The following is a 19,090-nucleotide window of genomic DNA, read 5'->3' as shown; positions in this document are numbered from 1 at the left end:
CATTGGTACACGCTCCAGTACTCGAGTGAATGCGCTGAGCAAAGTATCGCTGCGGTTGCGGTAAAAACTTGATTTCATATGCCGACAAACATACGTACGTTAGTAAATACAAAAATAACATAGTAAATATATGGATATATGTGACTAGATAAGTAGTGCTCTAGGGTATTTGTGTTTACCTTTGCCTTTTATTGGAATAGTCAATAACAAAAGTACAAAAAATAGCATTAACAATGCAATGGAAGCGTGTAAAATGAGGCAAGAAATAAGAAACGTCAATGGCGCGCACACTATGCGTAATTTTCGCGCCATTAGAGGAGTGGCAGACATTGTCATACCCTTCACCCACTCTTTCAGTACACAGTGCATGCTGCAGTAAACATTTTACATAAGCAGTTTAGTTCAGCTGGCAACCAAATGACTAGATCTCCATCGAGTTTAAAAATGGGAAGACATTTTTCTCACCGAGTCATATAAGATATAAGCAGACGTGACGGCTCTGGTGCGACCGAGAACGTAGACCCCAAAACTACTCAATACCATTGAGACCATACATAGGTTGCTAGGAGTGGTGGATGCCAGAGAAACTCCTTCGATCTTGGAACACCATCAAAAAGGTAATTCTGAGTTGATAATGATGAATAGCGCCTTACTAGTTGGAATACAGTGAGCAGCCTGTGCAGGGATTACCTGGGATAGTAAGTGATGTCCGACTGAAGTGTTCAATATAATCCTGCATCATCTGCTCGTAGATGTCTTTATTCGGAAAGTAGCAACAAGTTCTAGTGTAGGAATAAAGGAATTAGTAGGTTGGAACAGGAAAAATAATAGACATAGTGCAATCCTGAACCAGAAAACTTAAGTAAATCCAACTATTTCCTCCGAAAGTTAGATTTCAATAGCCACTTTCGGGTAAAGACACCCTGTAGACATGCATGGAGAAGAGGTTTAGTAGGGGAAGATGACACACCTTCTATCTATACCGACGGATCCAAAATGGGCTGTGAAGTATGCTCAGGTGTATACTCGAATAATGTCAAAATCTCGCTCCCCCTATCTGATTACGAAACTCAGATCCTATTTTCCTAACGGTAGTACTAGGTAAAGAAGGCATCTGCTGATCTTTGAATAACTATATACTCGGATTGCCAGATAACATTACTGACCTTCTCGATGCCACTTACTAATTCCAACAATCGCAGAAAGGCTTTAAGCTCAGATCAACTCTACTTGTCCATAATTTGAGTTCGCGACCACAGGAACATTTTCGGCAACGAAAAAACAGACGAGTTAGATCGGCTAGCAGCGTCCGAGGCGGGGCTAATAGCCCCTTCATTACTTCGAAGTCGTAGAAAATTTCAACTCTCTTGGAAACAGCATTAGAACTAACCACAACTTCAGTCTCGAAATCCAATGCAGAATAACTCTGGCCAACAGCTTCTTCTGCTTCTTTGGACAGAGTAGGTATTAAGACGTAAAGTCCTCTCTCGAAAAACAAAGACTAAGCTCTACAAGTCACTCATCATCCCGTTCTGCTATATGGCGCAGAAGCATGAACGATGACAACATCCGATGAGTCGGCATTACGAGTTTTCGAGAGAAAGGTGCTGCGGAAGATTTTGGCCCTTTGGGCATTGGTAACGGCGAATATCGCAGTCGATGAAACGATCAGCTGTACGAAATATACGATGACATTGACATAGTTCAGAGAATTAAGAGACAGCGACTTCGCTGATTAGGTCATATCGTCCGAATGAATGAAAACACTCCAGCTCTGAGAGTATTCGACGCAGTACCCGCCGGAGGAAGCAGATAAATTCTACCATTCCGTTAGAAAGACCAGGTGGAGAAGGACCTGGATACACTTGAAATCTCCAATTGGCGCCAAACATCGAAAAGCAAGCACTCAGCTGTAACCATAATATAAAATAAAGAAGAAAAAATGTAGCACTGACCTATTGTAGAACCTACGGGTCTTCCCAATAACAATATTTGCCGCAGATGCAAGCCCTTTTTCCTCTTTTTCTGTGATGTAATGTTTTAAAATGGCACACCCAGCGCTAATTGAGCCCAAAGTGGCAGCACCCGTACTTACCTCTGCGAATGCCTAGTTTTCAGCCGATTGAGACGGAGTCAATTTAAGAGGAATTGGATGGCAAGGACGAAAAAGTTTCATAGTTTATTTATGAATGTTGTTTAATTGGCACTCAGTTCAGAAGACAATAGCCCCAACAGTCACCTAAGTGCGACCGCTTACGGTCAGATGGTCTTTCGAACTCCTCTCTGGACTAACTTAACAAGTGATTTTTATACTCTCGCAACAAAGTTGCTAAGGAGAGTATTATAGTTTTGTTCACATAACGGTTGTTTGTAAGTCCTAAAACTAAAAGAGTCAGATATAGGGTTATATATATCAAAGTGATCAGGGTGACGAGTAGAGTTGAAATCCGGATGTCTGTCTGTCTGTCTGTCCGTCCGTCCGTCTGCCCGTCCGTCTGTCCGTCCGTCCGTCCGTGCAAGCTGTAACTTGAGTAAAAATTGAAATATCTTGATGAAACTTGGTACACGTATTTCTTGGCTCCATAAGAAGGTTACGTTCGAAGATGGGCAAAATCGGCCAACTGCCACGCCCACAAAATGGCGGAAACCGAAAACCTATAAAGTGTCATAACTAAGCCATAAATAAAGATATTAAAGTAAAATTTGGCACAAAGGATCGCATTAGAGAGGGGCATATTTGTACGCAATTTTTTTGGAAAAGTGGGCGTGGCCCCGCCTACTAAGTTTTTTGTACTACTAAGTTTTTTGTCGTTTCCTTCAAGCACTTCCATATACAGTTCAAAAATGGAAGAAATCGGATAATAACCACGCCCACCTCCCATACAAAGGTTATGTTGAAAATCACTAAAAGTACGTTAACGGACTAACAAAAAACGCCAGAAACACAAAATTTTACGGAAGAAATTGCAGAAGGAATATCTCAGGAACTACTAGACCGATTTCAATGAAATTCGGTATATAATATTTTCTTAACACCCTGATGACATGTACGAAATATAGGTGAAATCGGTTCACAACCACGCCTTCTTCCAATATAACACTATTTTGAATTCCATCTGATGCCTTCTCTGTATAATATATAGTACATTAGGAACCAATGATATATATACACAAATACGATAAAAGTATGTAAATGACGTATAATGAAATCTCGATTATCACTTTATCATGCGAGAGTATAAAATGTTCGGTGACACCCGAACTTAGCCCTTCCTTACTTGTTTTTAATTTAAAGACATATTCGATAGTCACTTCAGCGATGTCCGTAATTTTACATTGTCTTTAGGAATACGTATATATATAAATATATTTAATTGAGAAATAAAATTTCAGTAGTTTTCTATTTGAATAGTTTCAAAATCTATTGACACCTAGCCGATCTTAGGCCAAATCTCAACAAAAGTAATTTTCTTCTTCTTAATACTTCTTTGAGTATGCATACTTTGACCACACACTGTTTTCAACCCGACCTTATTTCCATTTCAAATTATGATTATAGGGTATAGAAAAATTGTAGGAGAACCCCGACAAATACCAACTGCAAGTGTAAACTACAAAATAGCGATCAAAAGGCAATAAATAAAAAAAGTTAACAAGCAAAGTTATTCAAATAGTTGGCGTTGTAGGTGTCAGCAAAACGCTTGTAGTGTTGACTTTTTCTCTAGCTCAGGCGCTTAGGTTGCGTAAGAGGCTTTCGTGAAAGAAGTAAACGGAATAAAATAAGCTGTCTAATTTGATGATAAAAAACATAAGAAATTGAAAAAAACAACCAATAAGCTATTGAAGGTTGATTGAACACGGTATTTGTTGTGCGCATGAGCAGCAGCGCCATAACACAAACATACAAAAGTATTAAGTTCGAAAAATATTAAATAACTACATTAAATGCTTAAATGGCCTGCAGCAAAAGAGCAAAGCATCTTGTTAAGATATAACATAAGCGCGCACAGATGAATATACATAACTACAATACATATTTTATATGTTATGTGTACAATATATACATATATATATGTACGTATATGTGTAAAAGCATTCAAAACCGCCAAAAAGCAATTGCGTTCAAATTAGCTCAGTTAAAGTGTTGGCAATTGTAACCGCAGAGCAATGCAAGAAACACACTCCTTAATGTGCCCTGCAGGAAAAGCTGACGACACAGGATAGTGAGGCACATGGAAAAACAAGAAGTACTATATATTAGAAGAAGTTTACTCCGATAGTTCAGTTTGTGTGGCAGCTATATGCTATAGTGATTCGATCTGAAAAATTGCTTCCAAAATTGCATTTTTACCTTAGACAATAATCCATTCCAAATTTCGTGTATCCCGCAAATCCTTCTGGGTGTTAAAGCTTCGTAGAAGAGTTAATATACCCTGTTCAGTGTAGAATGATTTCGAGAAAGTCAAGGTCTGACTCTTGTGAATACCATCTGAGAGTTTCAATTTTCGACCACTTTTGGAAGATAGTCTGGTAAAGCTTCGTAAAAGAGTTAATATACCCTGTTCAGTGTAGAATGATTTCGAGGAAGTCAAGGTCTGACTCTTGTGAATACCATCTGAGAGTTTCAATTTTGGACCACTTTTGGAAGCAATTGGGCCGTACGTCAGCGCCGAATACTATCTTCCAAGGCGTCAATTGTTTGGGGCTTAACTGCGTTCACAAGCATTAAAACAAAAAATAGTCAATCTTGAAAGTCGCACTAAAGGTCACCCTCACCAAACAGTTTCCTTCAATAAATTGGTTATTTCGTTGGTTGTATGGTTAATAGCGCCAACCAAAGGTCGTCCACATCAGCATTCTTCAATTCAGGCAAAGTCATTAGTCATGGCTGTAGAGCATACGACAACGTCTGTGAAGATGAGCAGGTAGCTATACAGGGAGCCAAAAAGTCGTGTATGCGGAAAGTGTTCTAGGGATCATTCTGAACAACTTTGTCTCGGAGAATGTCTAAAACTGGTTTTGAGCTGGCGATTGTTTAGGTCAAGTTAAATTTTTGGGGATTATAAAAATTTCTTCGTAAGTTTTTGGCCAATCCAATGAAATTTAAAAATATGGTTCTTCCATTTTTTTTTTTTATTCTATTGATCATTTGTCGGAATCGGCCAGATCAGACACCATCCTATTAAACCGTGTTACCGGAGTAAGTCTATTCGCTATGAAATGCCAAACCAAACTGGGTATAAATCAAGAAAAGAAACCCGAAGATAAAATCATTCACGAATTCACGCTCAAGCAACTTGTGATAGTACCAATAAAAATAAAGAACGCTTTGAACTAGTTCCCACACCGTTTTCGTTAAATTTGAGCCTCACAAATGATTTCTTCGTTTCCAAGATCAAAAAGTGACTCGCTGGAAATAGTTTTACTCAAGTGGGCAACTACAAAAAAATTCATCGTTCTAAATGGAGATCATATTGAAAAATAAAGCCATAATTTCTTGCAAAAAACATTATTTCATTGTTAGGCCAAAGGCCTTTGTGCATATTTAGTATGAAGGCAAGCTTCTTTATTGGCGAAGACACCGCATACGAGGTTATAGCCGAGTTTACAACAGCGCGTCAGTCGTTCTTTCTAGTCACAGTTCGGCGCCAATTGTTGATTCCAAGTGTTGCCAGGTCCTTCTCCATCTGGTTCTTCCAACGAAGTGGAGGACTTCCTCTGCTTCACCCGGTGGGTACTGCGTCGAATACTTTCAGAGCTGAAGTGTTTTCATCCATTCGAATAACACGACCTAGCCAGCGAAGCCGCTGCCTCTTAATTCGCTGAACTATGTCAATGTCGTTGTATAGCTTGTACAGCTAATCGTTCCACAAAAGACCATATACTTCCACAGAACCTTTCTCTCGAAAACTCATAACGTCGATTCTTCAGATGTTGTCGTCGTCCATGTCTCTGCACCATATAGCAGGACGGGAATAATGAGTAAGTGCGGTTTCATTTGGTTTTTGTTCGTCGAGAGAGGACTTTACTTCTCAATTGCATACTCAGCCAGAAGTAGCACCTGTTGGCAAGAGTTATTCAACTTTGGATTTCGACATTAACATTCTGACATTGTTGTTTGTGTTAATACTGGTTTCAAGTTAGACGAAGTTATCTACAACTTCGAAGTTATGACTGTCAACATTGATGTGGGGGCCAAGTCTCGAGTGCGACGACTGTTTGTTTGATGACAGGAGATATTTTAGTCTTAAGAAAGTAGAACTAACGGCACAGGTGTTGGGGCCAATATCATCGTAACGTACGCCAGCAACTGTATACTCCCTCCTACAGAAGATTGTACCTTCTCTATTCAGCTCTGCTGATCCAATTATTTTCTCCAGCAGTAGATTGAAGAAGTCGCACGATAGGGAGCCGCCTTGTCTGAAACCTCGTTTAGTATCGAACGGCTCGGAGAGGTCCTTCCCGATCCTGACGCAGCTTTCGGTATTGCTCAACGTCAGTTTACACAGCCGTATTAGGAGGCAAGCGATCTTTTTGAACATATATACCGCCCTTCAGGTCTTGTAAACGAAAGAAACGCGCCTGAAGAAACACTCACATATTTATTGTAATCCTAACGAATTTTCTTTTTAATTTCAATAAGATAGTATGATCTTACTCTGGATCTTTCTGACTTCAAACTTAAAAGAAGATTTCTAAAAAAAAATCTTTTAAGTTTCCTACAAGGCGTTCTCTATGCATTAAAGAAACACGTCTGAAGAAACACATCAGCATTTTCAACCAAATTATTGTAGGCCTCTACTACGCCACTAATTAATCACCAAAAACTTTATTTACTAATATTCCATTTGTTTCGGTGAGATGCTGTGAGTGCAACTGACCTTAACCATTGACAAAAACATAGTGCAGAAATGTGTTTTCCCGTGAAGACAGATGCCGTTAGTGCTTCAATAAGCATATGCACAAGCCGTTGAAAATGTGACTCAACATTTTCGAAACGCTAAACCGCATGAACATTTGCGGCTGTTGCACACGCGGGACTCCAGTTCAAGGCGCCAGGCAACACAGTCAGTCCCTACAAATGCGCATGTCATTGCGACTGCAACGTATAAATTCAATTCACGCTCAACAAAGCTGGTAATCTCATTTTGCGTAGCGCGTCAAACGCATTGTCTCCAGACAATAAGAAGGTACACTGAAGAAAAAATCCACATCAATATGGTAATGTCTAAAGTTACAACCAAAAACTCTAAATATTGTATTTATATCTGCTTACTCTGCAGCAACAGCAACTTTTACTTGTTCTCATCGCCAGCTTTGCTACATGTCGGGCTGGCCTATTGGCCTTGTCACCAGAAGATTTCCAGCAAGCGGGTGACATTAAAATCGCCACCATTGTGCATAACGCACCCTCGGCCGTCTCGCACACCACATTCACACGTGTGCATAACCATCGTGACAGCAGCCAGACCACGCTGCCACAACTCGCCAGCACAGCTGCCACACAAACGACGGAGGTGCATCAGCCGAAGCCGTCCGTTGCCAGCCAACCCGTCTACACGTCGCAACAGTTGAGTGTCTTCCCAACGACAATTATAAAGCATGAATTGCCAAAAGCTCCGTTGCTAGACAGTGCTGCGGCTACAGCCGCAGCGGGCAACGGTGGAACGCCAATCATCAACTCATTGACACATACGCCGGCACATTTGGCCTACTCTGCACGGCCCGTGGTGTATCAGACGCTTCCGGAAATAAAGCCGGTGCGAAAAATTAGTTTTGAGGAATCAGTGCCTAGTCCAAGGAATAAGCAATACTACGGTACCCATAAGCATTGAGAACTGAATTAAAATTATGCTATAAATAAAATAAAATTCGTATACAAATAAGGTGGAGAACTTTATAATAAATTATTTTAGTTTGGAAAGAATTTGGAGCAGCGCATATGCTCTATGCATAGTTTCAACTGAAAGCAGAATTCTGTGATCTATTGAAAAGAATAGTTTCGTAACCGCAGATTAGGTTAGGTTAGGTTAGGTGAGAAAGGCATTGATTGCTTTATATTGTTGTAAAGGAGATATTAGGAAGCGGTGAGGTCTCTCACCAAAAGTTGTGCTTTGGCTTTCCGAAACCGTAACAAAGCCAATACGTCGCGGAACCTATTCCATTTTCTATGTATCGAAGTTTAAGGGGAAGGTTGGAGAGGGGAAGGTTCGGAGCTCTCAACTCTTGTTTCAGACTGCCAGACCACTGTAGTGTCTTTCAAGCGGAAATGGCAGCCACCAAGGTAGATGTACACTCCGATAGCAGAGCTGCTATACTGGCCTTGAGTTCGCTGAGTATGAGCTCAAAGCTAGTCAAGGATACATGACCTTACTAACAGTAGGATGCAGCTAATTCCATATTAAACTTGTCTGGGTTCGTGGCTACAGCGGAATCATTGTTAATTGTAAAGCTGATGAGCTAAGAAAAAAATACACCCATACACAAATTCCATCAGAACGGAAACAAGCAGGGTTCTTCTGTCTTCGTGCTTACAGGCGGTTGATCAACACCCAGCACTTGTGGCGTTGCTAAAGCCTGGTGGCCGAAAATGGAACGTAAAAGGTCCATTGTACTGCTAGCTCTTAGCAAGGCTCACTTCGCCGCAATGATAGACGTCCTAACTGGACACTGATTTTGGAGCACTCTTTTTGTCAATGTTGCAATAAAGACCGTCCAGCTTTCGCCAGGCTAAGGTTAAAACATTTCGGTTATCATACTTTTAAGGAACTCGGCGAATTGGCTCAAGTTGATATTAGAAACCCCAATAAATTTGTAGCAATTTGTTATTCATCCATACCTAGGAGTTCTAGACATCACAACAAACAAGAGTCTTTAGCTGTCCAAGTGAGACTTTTCGTGACCTCACGAGATCAGTCAATTTACCTAACCTTACTTTCGTAACCAGAGATGCATTTTAATAAAAATTTGATCAAACAAATGAGTAACCAGAAAACGGCCTGGTTTGACTCTTCAGACTATAAGAAAAAGAATTGCGTTCATCTAAGATTAGTGATATTGGTGTTCTAAACCAGCTTGAAAAGATAGAGCTTATTAATATTTATGATAGAAGAGAGAGCATTTCGTCAATCTCCAATCAATCGTACAAGCTTACTCTTCTTTTTCAACTTTAGGATAAGTTAGAACTATGGACATCAATTATTGACAGCTATCAGTTCCTATTGTTGTTGTAGAGACATAATAATTTTTCGAAAACATCTGTGCCCGAAGATAAATCCGAATCCATTCCGGTAACGTAGACTGTCATGAGAAAAGGGGTTATTAATAAAACGATTTGAATAGAGTTTAATTTTGTTATTCCAAAAAATATGAACTTAACGAAAATGTTGAAGCCGAAAAGCATGTGCGAACTATAATTTTGAATTTTCAATTTTTAAATAAATTTCTTATAATATTATCAGCCTGGAACACAGTAAGCAGTTTCAAAAGATTTTAAAGTAAATAATAGCTAGATCAGCGATGAGAGCATCCATTGGCTCATTGTTTGTATTTGTAGTTGGCACTGCTGTTGGCGATGTTTGCATTCGAGGTGACGCTAGCGCTGGCGCTTGCACTCGTCTTTGCATTACCTGTACGGATGACCGTGGTTTCAGGTGCGAAGATGAGCGGGGTGTGATAGGCGCGCAATACTTGTGACGTGATTGTACGCACTGCGGGTGCCACAATGGGTGTGACCACACGCGCATGCTTGTGCACCACCGTCTGACTCTGATGCGACACGGCGGTTGGTATTTTCTGCACCACTTCACCCACCTTGGCAAGAGTCGGCTCGTGAATGGTTATTGTTTCCGGTGCGATAACAGTACGTAAGCCTGGCCGTGTCGAGATGGTAATAGGCAGCGAGAGGGTCTCCGCGGGCAAGATTTGATGTTGAATGGATGCTGTGGAGCTGCTGCCCGACGGTAATTTAACTGAAGACGATACACGTAAGGAGGAACGCGATGCCGATGCCGATGCAGAAGCCGAACCAGCAGAAGCGACAGCTTTTAGGCGTGCTAGGGAGGATGGAGCCGGCGCTTTAGTACCTGATACTGGTGCAGAGTTCGCTATTGCTGTGACTGATGCGGGCGCAAGTGGTTCCTGTTGCTCTCCTGTTGCGGGGCCCGTCACGTCGTTTGTCTCCTCGTCTTCACCCGATGTGACGGCGTTCGATTGTAACTGTTGTTGCTGCGGCTGTTGTGGATATTGGCTTTTGGCTGTCAAGGATATTGTCTGCGAGGGCTTAATGGCTGCGCCGCTGCCGATGCCGCTGCTGATGATGTTGTACAGACCGTCCGGCTCTGGTGAGGCAACACTGCACACAATGCAAGTGCTTAGTAGTAGTGGCAACTGCGGATGGAGATTTATGAGTTGGAATATGTGTATAAGCAAGAGCTCTTAAGTTATTTAATTAAGGCTCACCAATTTGAACATTGTTATGTCGCACAATCTTTCAAAATGTTTGCTTTAGAAAATACCAGTGTCTTACTGATGCTCCAGCATTGTTTTCAGGAAGCTTTTATACTCATTAAATGCCGTTGCAGCTGAATGATTCCACGTCAATCGTTCGCACAGAACGTCTTGGTATTGGATTTCATATAAATTTATATATGCGCTGGAAGTGAAATAGAATAATGCTACATTTTCATCGCCTCAGTGGGCAAATGATTGAAGCTTTCAATAGTGGGTGAAATTACGTATCTATAACCTGTTTGTGTATTATGCCACTGACACAATAAGTGTGATATAATTTTTACAACAACATAACTTCCACAGTATTGCATACATGGTTGCTTTCGCAAATTTTGTCATTCCGGTACAGTTTTTATTTATTTTTTGACCATGAAACTAAGTCCTTTTTTACTTCTAAATCCATTTTGTTTTGATTATCAGTGTGTTCATTAGTCCAACTCCAACTGTCTGTATATACGCGAACTAGTACCTCAGTTTTTGACATGTCGGTCTAAGAGTCGGAACCGCCGATGTCGGACTAAAGTACTCAACTTCCATTCCTTAAACTTTTCCTTCATTTCTATAGTTTGAGAAATCCTGCAATAATGTATTCTTCTTCTTCTTAATTAGCGTAGACACCTGCTTCCCCCGGCGGGTACTGCGTCGAATACTTTCAGAGCTGGAGTGGACAACATGACCTAGCCAGCGTAGTCGCTGTCTTTTTATTCGCTGAACTATGTCAATGTCGTCGTATATCTCGTACAGGTCATCGTTCCATCGAATGCGATATTCGCCGTGGCCAACGCGCAAAGGACCATAAATCTTTCGCAGAACCTTTCTCTCGAAAACTCGTAACGTCGACTCATCGGTTGCTTTCATCGTCCAAGCCTCTGCAACATATAGCAGGACGGGAATTATGAGCGACTTATAGAGTTTGGCTTTTGTTCGTCGAGAGAGGACTTTACTTTTCAATTGCCTACTCAGTCCGAAGTAGCACCTGTTGGCAAGAGCAATCCTGCTTTGGATTTCCAGGCTGACATTCCTTCTCCACCTTGTCTTTCCAACGGGGTGAAGGTCTTCCTCTGCTTCCGACGGCGGGTTCTGCGTCGAATACTCTCATATCTGGAGTGTTTTCATTCATTCAGACGACATGACCTAGCCAGCGTAACCGTTATCTCAATGCAAAGGACCATAAAATATGCGCAAAACCTTCTTCTCGAAAACTCGTAACGTCGACACATTAGATCGTCCGTGCCATATAGCAGGTAAAAAATAATGATACTCAATTACCTATTCAGTCCAGAGTAGGACTTGGCAAAAATTATTCTGCATTTGGTTCCAAAAGAGACGAAATTATCTACGACTTCGAAGTTATAACGGTCAACCGTGACATGAGAGTTGCAAGTGCGACGACTGTTTATTTTAATGACAGGAGATATTTTGTCTTCCTTATCCAGCCTGGAGAAAGCAGAACTAATGGCGCGGTTGTTAAGGCCAATGATATCCACATCATCGGCGTACCCTAGCAGCTGTACACTTTTATAGCAGATTGTCCCTTCTCTGTTTAGTTCTGCAGCTCGAATTATTTTTCCAGGGGTATATTGAAGAAATGCTTGATAGAGAGTCGCCTTGTCAGAAACCTCGTTTGGTATCGAACATCTTGGAGAGGTCCTTCCCGATCGGGACGGAGCTTTTGGTATTGATCAACATCAGTTACACCGTATTAGTTTTGCCAGGATGCCGAATTCAGACTTCAGAAAGACATAGCGACATAGAAACAGCTTCTTTTCGTGCTATCAAAAGCATATTTTAAATCGACGAAGAAGTGGTGTGTGTCAATCCTCTTTTCACGGGTCTTTTCCAAGATTTGGCGTATGGCGAATATCTGGTAAGTTGTTGATTTTACAGGCCTAAAGCCACACTGATAAGGTCCAATCAGTTTGTTGACGATGGACTTTAATCTTTCACACAATACATTCGATAGAACTTTAGATGCGATGCTAAGGAGACTTATCCCACGGTAGTTTTCGCTTCCAATCGTCGAGCATTGTTTTGTCCAAACACATACCTACAGTAAATATTTTCGAACTTCTTCAACTTTATACTGTACATATTGGCCAATATTATATAATATATCTTAATAAAATTGAGAGACCGTGATTTTCATATAACAGGGCATATTTGTCCATAGAAAGAATAAAATCGGGTGAGAACTCGCCATAAAACTTACAGGCTTTATCTAACTGAAGGTACATTTAATACTTGCAAGTTGTAAGAGTATGAAATGTTCGTTTGAACCCGAACTTAGCTCTTCTCTTCTTTTTGTTTTTTTTTATTCGTTCGTGTACATTTTTTTTTTCGCTTTCGGGACTATTCGATATTTTGCAGAAGCACTTATGTATTTCAATCGTCGAATCACTTCTCTAACTCGATTTTTGGAATAGCCTATGACCTAATAGCCTCTATCAACGATGCTTATATATCTAGTAAAGCGTTTTTGTTTATCGCACCATCACTCGTTACAATGATACTGGTAGCATCGCAAAACGCCATGGAGGTGGTCATCAAAAGACTGCAACGTCACGTGAGATGGTTCGGAAAGTGAAGAAGCGACTTCAGTGAAATCCACGACGAAGTGCCAATCAAATGGCTAAAGAACTGAAAATATCCGACCGCAGCATCCGACGCATATTGGAAAATGAGCCTAAGGTCAAACCTTACAAGTTCCAAGTTTTGGAGGCTGCTTTGAAGCCGTGGGCAATCAAACATTTCGGTCGCAAACCATGGATGTTTCAACAAGACCATCTCACAAAGCGCAAGTGAACCAAGAATGGCTGAAAAACAACGTTCCGAACTTCATTACGACCACACAATGGCTTTCGAATTCACCAGATGCGAATCCAATGGATTATTCTCTCTGGGCCATTTTGGAGAGCAAGGTCCGAAGTAAAAAATACACCAGTCTCGAGATGCTGAAGAAAGCCATTGTCCGTGAGTGGGCCAAAATACCGGCAAGTCACATTCGTGCAGCTTGCGATTCGTTTTTTGACCGTCTCAAGGCCATAGTTAAGGCAAAAGGTGGTCATATCGAGCAAAAGTGAATTGGTCCTAAATTTATGATTATTTTCACACATTTTGTACTTTAAAATAAATAAAAATAATTTTCCAAACCGAATTTATGGCTTTTTTAATTCGTTACACTTCGAGTGTCGGACCCTGTATTAACACCGGCCTCTGGGTTAGACAATCACCTATGAAGTGCTAAACAAGTGCACCCAGTATTACAAGCCAAACTTGGTCCAATAAGGATTCAATGAACCACAAACTTAAGGCAAACATATTTACATACAATTATGCACAAGAAATTCAGCATAACACATTCATTAACTATTGATGAGGTATGTAAACTTAATACCTCTTTTATTGTATTTATTATTGATGTCGCGACATCCACATTGTTGAGTCTGTCGTCATGTTCAAAACCATAGTCACAGCCGTCTGCGCCTTTGTTTTTTGTTTCTCCCACAGTAACAGGCAACACAATGTCTCTTCTAGAAAGGCTCATAAGCTATATACTTTTAGACATAATTTAGGATGTTCATACTTAGGTGCCACAAAAATATCACACATCCTCATACAAACATAGGTGCACACGCCGAATTTCTTCATTACCTTTTGTTGCACAAAAATATTACGAAACATTTGTTATGTTAGATGATAAAGCTAAAAGCAAAATGAAGTTGAAAATATGTTCATGTAAATATGTCTATACGCCCACTTCAAGGCTTAAATTTTCTCAAACGCATATCTAAATTTCACGTTTTACCTGTGTATAGTCAAAAATGTGTCAGTGTTATGCAAAGGTATCGAACGAAATTTTATCCAGCCGAGGACTATTTAGCTGCCAAACTCGGCAGATTTCGATCAAAAGCCACTATATGGCAACAAATATAGAACACAGCGTAACGATGGGAAATAGGCATTACACCTTAAATGGTTGTCAACAGAAAGCATTGCGGACGTTAGTAGTTTTATTGAGAGTACCAGATATTGTGGTTTGAGCGTAACAATGGAACCGTTCCAACGATGGTCGGGTCTACGTAACCCGAACGGAATCTTATCCAGCCGAGGACTGCCAACTCGGCAGATTTCTGCCACTACAACAAAAACAACATAATGATGAAATAGGAAAGCAAAAGTAAAAGAACCGACGATACTGCATCAAAATTGAAAGTTGAACGCTAATTAAGCCCATGTGGGCCGCACTCCTACCTTCTTATATTTCCTTAAAACATCTGCATTTTTAATTAAAATATAAATTTTTTGTGTCAGAAGATCGCTACTAGGGCACGATTACGATTCTTCAAAAAAAAATAACCCTGGTCGGTCCAACACCGGGGTGTTCATAGTTCTTTTGTGTCAAACTACTTTCTGCACTTTTTAGAATAAATTAAACTTCACATAAACTCCCGAAAAATTATCTAACGATGTTAAATCACAGGGTCTTGGAGGCCGCTTCTCAGGCCCAAACTCTCATTCACCTTACGTTCAATGCTGTTAAAGGAATGCCTAACCTTGTTATCATTGGCAACGAGTCACTTTGTGGTTAGACTAGTATGGGTGCCAGGTCACACCGAAATCGCAGGTAACTGTAAAGCTGATGAGTTTGTAAGCAAAGGTAATGTAGCAGTAATCAGTAGAATGTTATCGAGTCGGTGCTCCCTTCATCCCGTGGTTAGCTGGGCTTCGCGTGAGCTTGGTCAGCGCTGGGCTACCATTGCTTCATGCGCTGATGCAAGCTCCTTTTGGTCTAAGATCAATCGTAAGATATCCTCGTATCAGTCGATTGCCGCATCATTGTCATCTTACCGGACGCCAGCTGCAGAAGCTGTATGGAAGAAGAAGTTGGACTAGAAACATCTCAATATTTCTTACTTGATTGTCCAGAGTTACCGACATCAAGGCTTAAACACTCGGTAGCCCATACTTTTAGGCATCCCACCAAACTGGTGGGAATAGAAATTAAAAGCCTGTGCATATTTTTATTGGCCACTAGGCGCTTTGTTAGTTTGTAATATCGAACATAAGTTTTCTATTTTTATGGAATTACATAATTTTCTTCTTTTCGGCAACCTTTACGTCAACGTATGTATATGATATTGCCGTTCAGTATTAAAAATTTGAAAAATTTGCTGATACGTTCCACTAACCTACTCTTACACTGTAAAGTTTATATTGTATATTTGTGTCCTTCTGGAATTAGAAGTTTCCTTAATCGTTTTATTCTCATTCTAGTATATTGAAAACTTTATAAGGCTATTACATAACTACCATGTGTCTAGAGAGTACATTCATATATAAATGGTTTTTAATTTAAATCACCCATCAAACTTGCAATACCTCTGGCATCTATCTGTTATATAAACTCCTCGCATTTGAGTCCACTAAATTTAAACAAAGTGATTTATATGGAAGTCTTTATAATTGCACTCACAGAAGCTGGAACATTAATTAAAATAATTTACCTAACCACAATTCTCTCAATTTCAATGAACATACCAGCCACGCAACGATGACGTAAAAGAATATAAGAAATATTGCGTTTACGTAGACGCAATCACCATACAGTGCGTTCAAAAAATAACCTTTTTTCAAGTATAAAATCATTTTAAAGTATATTTTCTAAAAAACGTCATTAAAGTCCAAAATTTAATATTAAAAACTGCAAAGTATTTAAATATGAGTGAAGAGGTGGTCTGACCATTATGGAGAAATTGGAAACATAGATGACAAGCCAGAAAGAAGAGGAATCACGCGACATCTAAAAGTGCGGACAACGCTATTGTTCTTCTTTTTGAGAAGAAATCACTGCTCAGTCTAAAAGAAGCTAAAAAATTTTTGTTTTAAAAAGGGATTAAATATAAAGGGTGATCCATTTCGAAGTTTCCTAAATTCTTAAAGAAAAAACACAGAAACTTCAAATCTAATGAAGAATGTTTACTATCATGCGAAAGAGCATCCTTGGCATTTGTTTTTTGGAGATTATCTCTTTCAAATGTTGGCCGCGCCTACATCCCAGATGGTCTATTCGTTGAGTCCACTTTTCGATGACACGTTCAAGCATTTCAACTGATAACTGGCGAATGACAAACGTGATCTTTTGCTCCGATTCCTGAATGAAAGCGATATTGTTCGCATAGACTTTATACCTTACATATCCTCACAGGACCAGCCCATAACATAAAATTATCTACTCACCACAGGATTCACTCAATAAATCCATTGATTGATGCGATGTGTGTGAAGTAGCGCCATCTTGTTGAAACCAAATGTCGGACATCAATTTCAGACATCAAATAGTCGGTTATTATGGTGCGATAACGGTCGCCGTAGACGGTTACGTTCTCACCGGCATCATTTTTAAGGAAATATGGACCATTGATTTCACCGGCCCACAAATCACCAAACCGTTGTTTTTCTCAATGAAATCGTAGTTCTTGAATCTCTTTAGGTTGCTCTTCATCCCAAATGCGGTAACTCCTTGTTGAGTATTATTAGTTAGTAGTTATCCAATAATAAATGCTGGGACTCAAAATGGGTAATGGTGAAGCAAATAATGCGCTCAGTAGGCCGATTATGTTGACCATAAGTTGAGCGAAGCGCGCGAAACACATTCTTTACAGAACTTGAATTTTCGTAACAAAGTTGGTCGATTTGTTAACGCTTTTCAGACGTTAGTCTTTCCATGAAATGCCAAACAATACCGAACAAAAATAACTTGAGAGCTTGACACGACTCTCTCGTGATCTGAAGAAGACTATTCATAAACAAATAAGGAAGAGCTAAGTTCGGGTGTCACCGAGCATTTTATACTCTCGCATGATAAAGTGATAATCGAGATTTCATTATCCGTCATTTACATATTTTTTTAATACCGTATTTGTTATATCAATTTGTTATTTGAGTATCAATTGTATTTTCATTTCCTAATGTATATATTATACAGAGAAGGCATCAGATGGAATTCAAAATTACGTTATATTGAAAGAAGGCGTGTTTGTGAACCGATTTCACCCATATTTCGTACATGTCATCAGGGTGTTAAGAAAAAAATATGTACCGAACTTCATTAAAATCGGTCTAGTTGTTCCTGAGGTATGGTTTTGATCCATAAGTGGGCGACGCCACGCCCATTTTCAATTTATAAAAAAAGCCTGAATGCAGCTTCCTTCTGCCATTTCTTCCGTAAAATTTAGTGTTTCTGACATTTTTTGTTAGTCGGTTAACGCACTTTTAGTGATTTTCAACATAACCTTTGTATGGGAGGTGGGCGAGGTTATTATCCGATTTTTTCCATTTTTGAACTGTATATGGAAATACCTGAAGGAAACGACTCTATAGAGTTTGGTTGACATAGCTATAGTAGTTTCCGAGATATGTACAAAAAACTTAGTAGGGGGCAGGGCCACGCCCACTTTTCCAAAAATATTACGTCCAAATATGCCCCTTCCTAATGCAATCCTTTGTGCCAAATTTCACTTTAATATCTTTATTTATGGCTTAGTTATGACACTTTATAGGTTTTCAGTTTCCGCCATTTTGTGGGCGTGGCAGTGGTCCGATTTTGCCCATCTTCGGACATAACCTTCTTATGGAGCCAAGAAATACGTGTACCGAGTTTCATCATGATATCTCAATTTTTACTCAAGTTACAGCTTGCACGGACGGACGGACGGACAGACAGACATCCGGATTTCAACTCTACTCGTCACCCTGATCACTTTGGTATATATAACTTTATATCTGACTCTTTTAGTTTTAGGACTTACAAACAACCGTTATGTGAACAAAACTGTAATACTCTCCTTAGCAAGTTTGTTGCGAGAGTATAAAAATGATCTGAAACATGGTATGCGCACGTTGTACTAAATGCAAAAAGAAAGCTATATTGTTACTATGGATTTGGTATCACAGGGCGTGATGCCAATCCAATAGAGAATGTTTGGGCTTTAATGAAAGCCAAAATATCAAGAACATAGCTAAGGTCCATAAAAGATGTTGTTTGGCTACAACATACCTGGAGGTCGCATTCTGTGGAATATGCGGAAAATTTAGTTGCAAGTTGCCATCACAGATTTCAGGTAATAATTCCAACCGGTTTAAGAGTAGATTGGAGGAAGTATTGAATAAACGGGACTTATAACGAAACAATTTTCTCTAATTCCAACATATTTCCCAATAAACGCTGCAAACACTTTGGAAAACGAAAACGGTACTTTTTGAACGCACTGTAAATTTGTATGTAGAAATGAGTGTTTAATTAAGTTTTATGGACGAAGTATGCCGTTAGTGAGCAGAACTGAGTCGACTGATTTCTATATTTAGAAGAATCCGACAAGAATGGCCTAAACTCCATAAAAGCCACTGGAAAAACAAGCCATCTTCCTCACTTGACATAATTTGTATGAAGGTTTATGCGGATTACGAGAGCTTAATTATGCCGCAGGACAAGAATAGCAGACTAATGTGAGCGAAACTGAATGCATAATGAGAAGAAACCACATACATAGATAATTTCCAAACATTTGTATGCATTTTA

At 39.8% G+C, this 19,090-nt stretch overlaps 2 protein-coding genes across 2 annotated transcripts; one reads left to right on the top strand and one right to left on the bottom strand.

The window, feature by feature from the left end:
- Nucleotides 1-32: 32 nt before the first annotated feature.
- On the top strand, nucleotides 33-7,835 carry LOC126762865 (uncharacterized). Its single transcript, XM_050479905.1, has 3 exons — nucleotides 33-98; nucleotides 6,644-7,221; nucleotides 7,284-7,835. Exons 2-3 carry the CDS (start codon nucleotides 7,219-7,221, stop codon nucleotides 7,833-7,835), a joined length of 555 nt encoding a protein of 184 aa, XP_050335862.1. The 5' UTR covers nucleotides 33-98; nucleotides 6,644-7,218.
- A 1,504-nt stretch (nucleotides 7,836-9,339) lies between these two features.
- LOC126762860 (uncharacterized) lies at nucleotides 9,340-10,563 on the bottom strand. The gene is made up of 2 exons (XM_050479902.1): nucleotides 10,462-10,563; nucleotides 9,340-10,389 (listed from the first exon to the last, which is right to left on the bottom strand). The coding sequence occupies exons 1-2, from the start codon at nucleotides 10,471-10,473 to the stop codon at nucleotides 9,538-9,540; spliced, it is 864 nt and encodes a 287-aa protein (XP_050335859.1). The 5' UTR covers nucleotides 10,474-10,563; the 3' UTR covers nucleotides 9,340-9,537.
- Between the last annotated feature and the right edge of the window lie 8,527 nt (nucleotides 10,564-19,090).

The sequence above is a fragment of the Bactrocera neohumeralis genome, chromosome 6 (assembly GCF_024586455.1).
Source record: "Bactrocera neohumeralis isolate Rockhampton chromosome 6, APGP_CSIRO_Bneo_wtdbg2-racon-allhic-juicebox.fasta_v2, whole genome shotgun sequence".
Classification (NCBI taxonomy): Eukaryota; Metazoa; Arthropoda; class Insecta; order Diptera; family Tephritidae; genus Bactrocera; species Bactrocera neohumeralis.
Note: the sequence above shows the minus strand (reverse complement) of the source record. Positions and strands in the feature narration are given on the sequence as shown.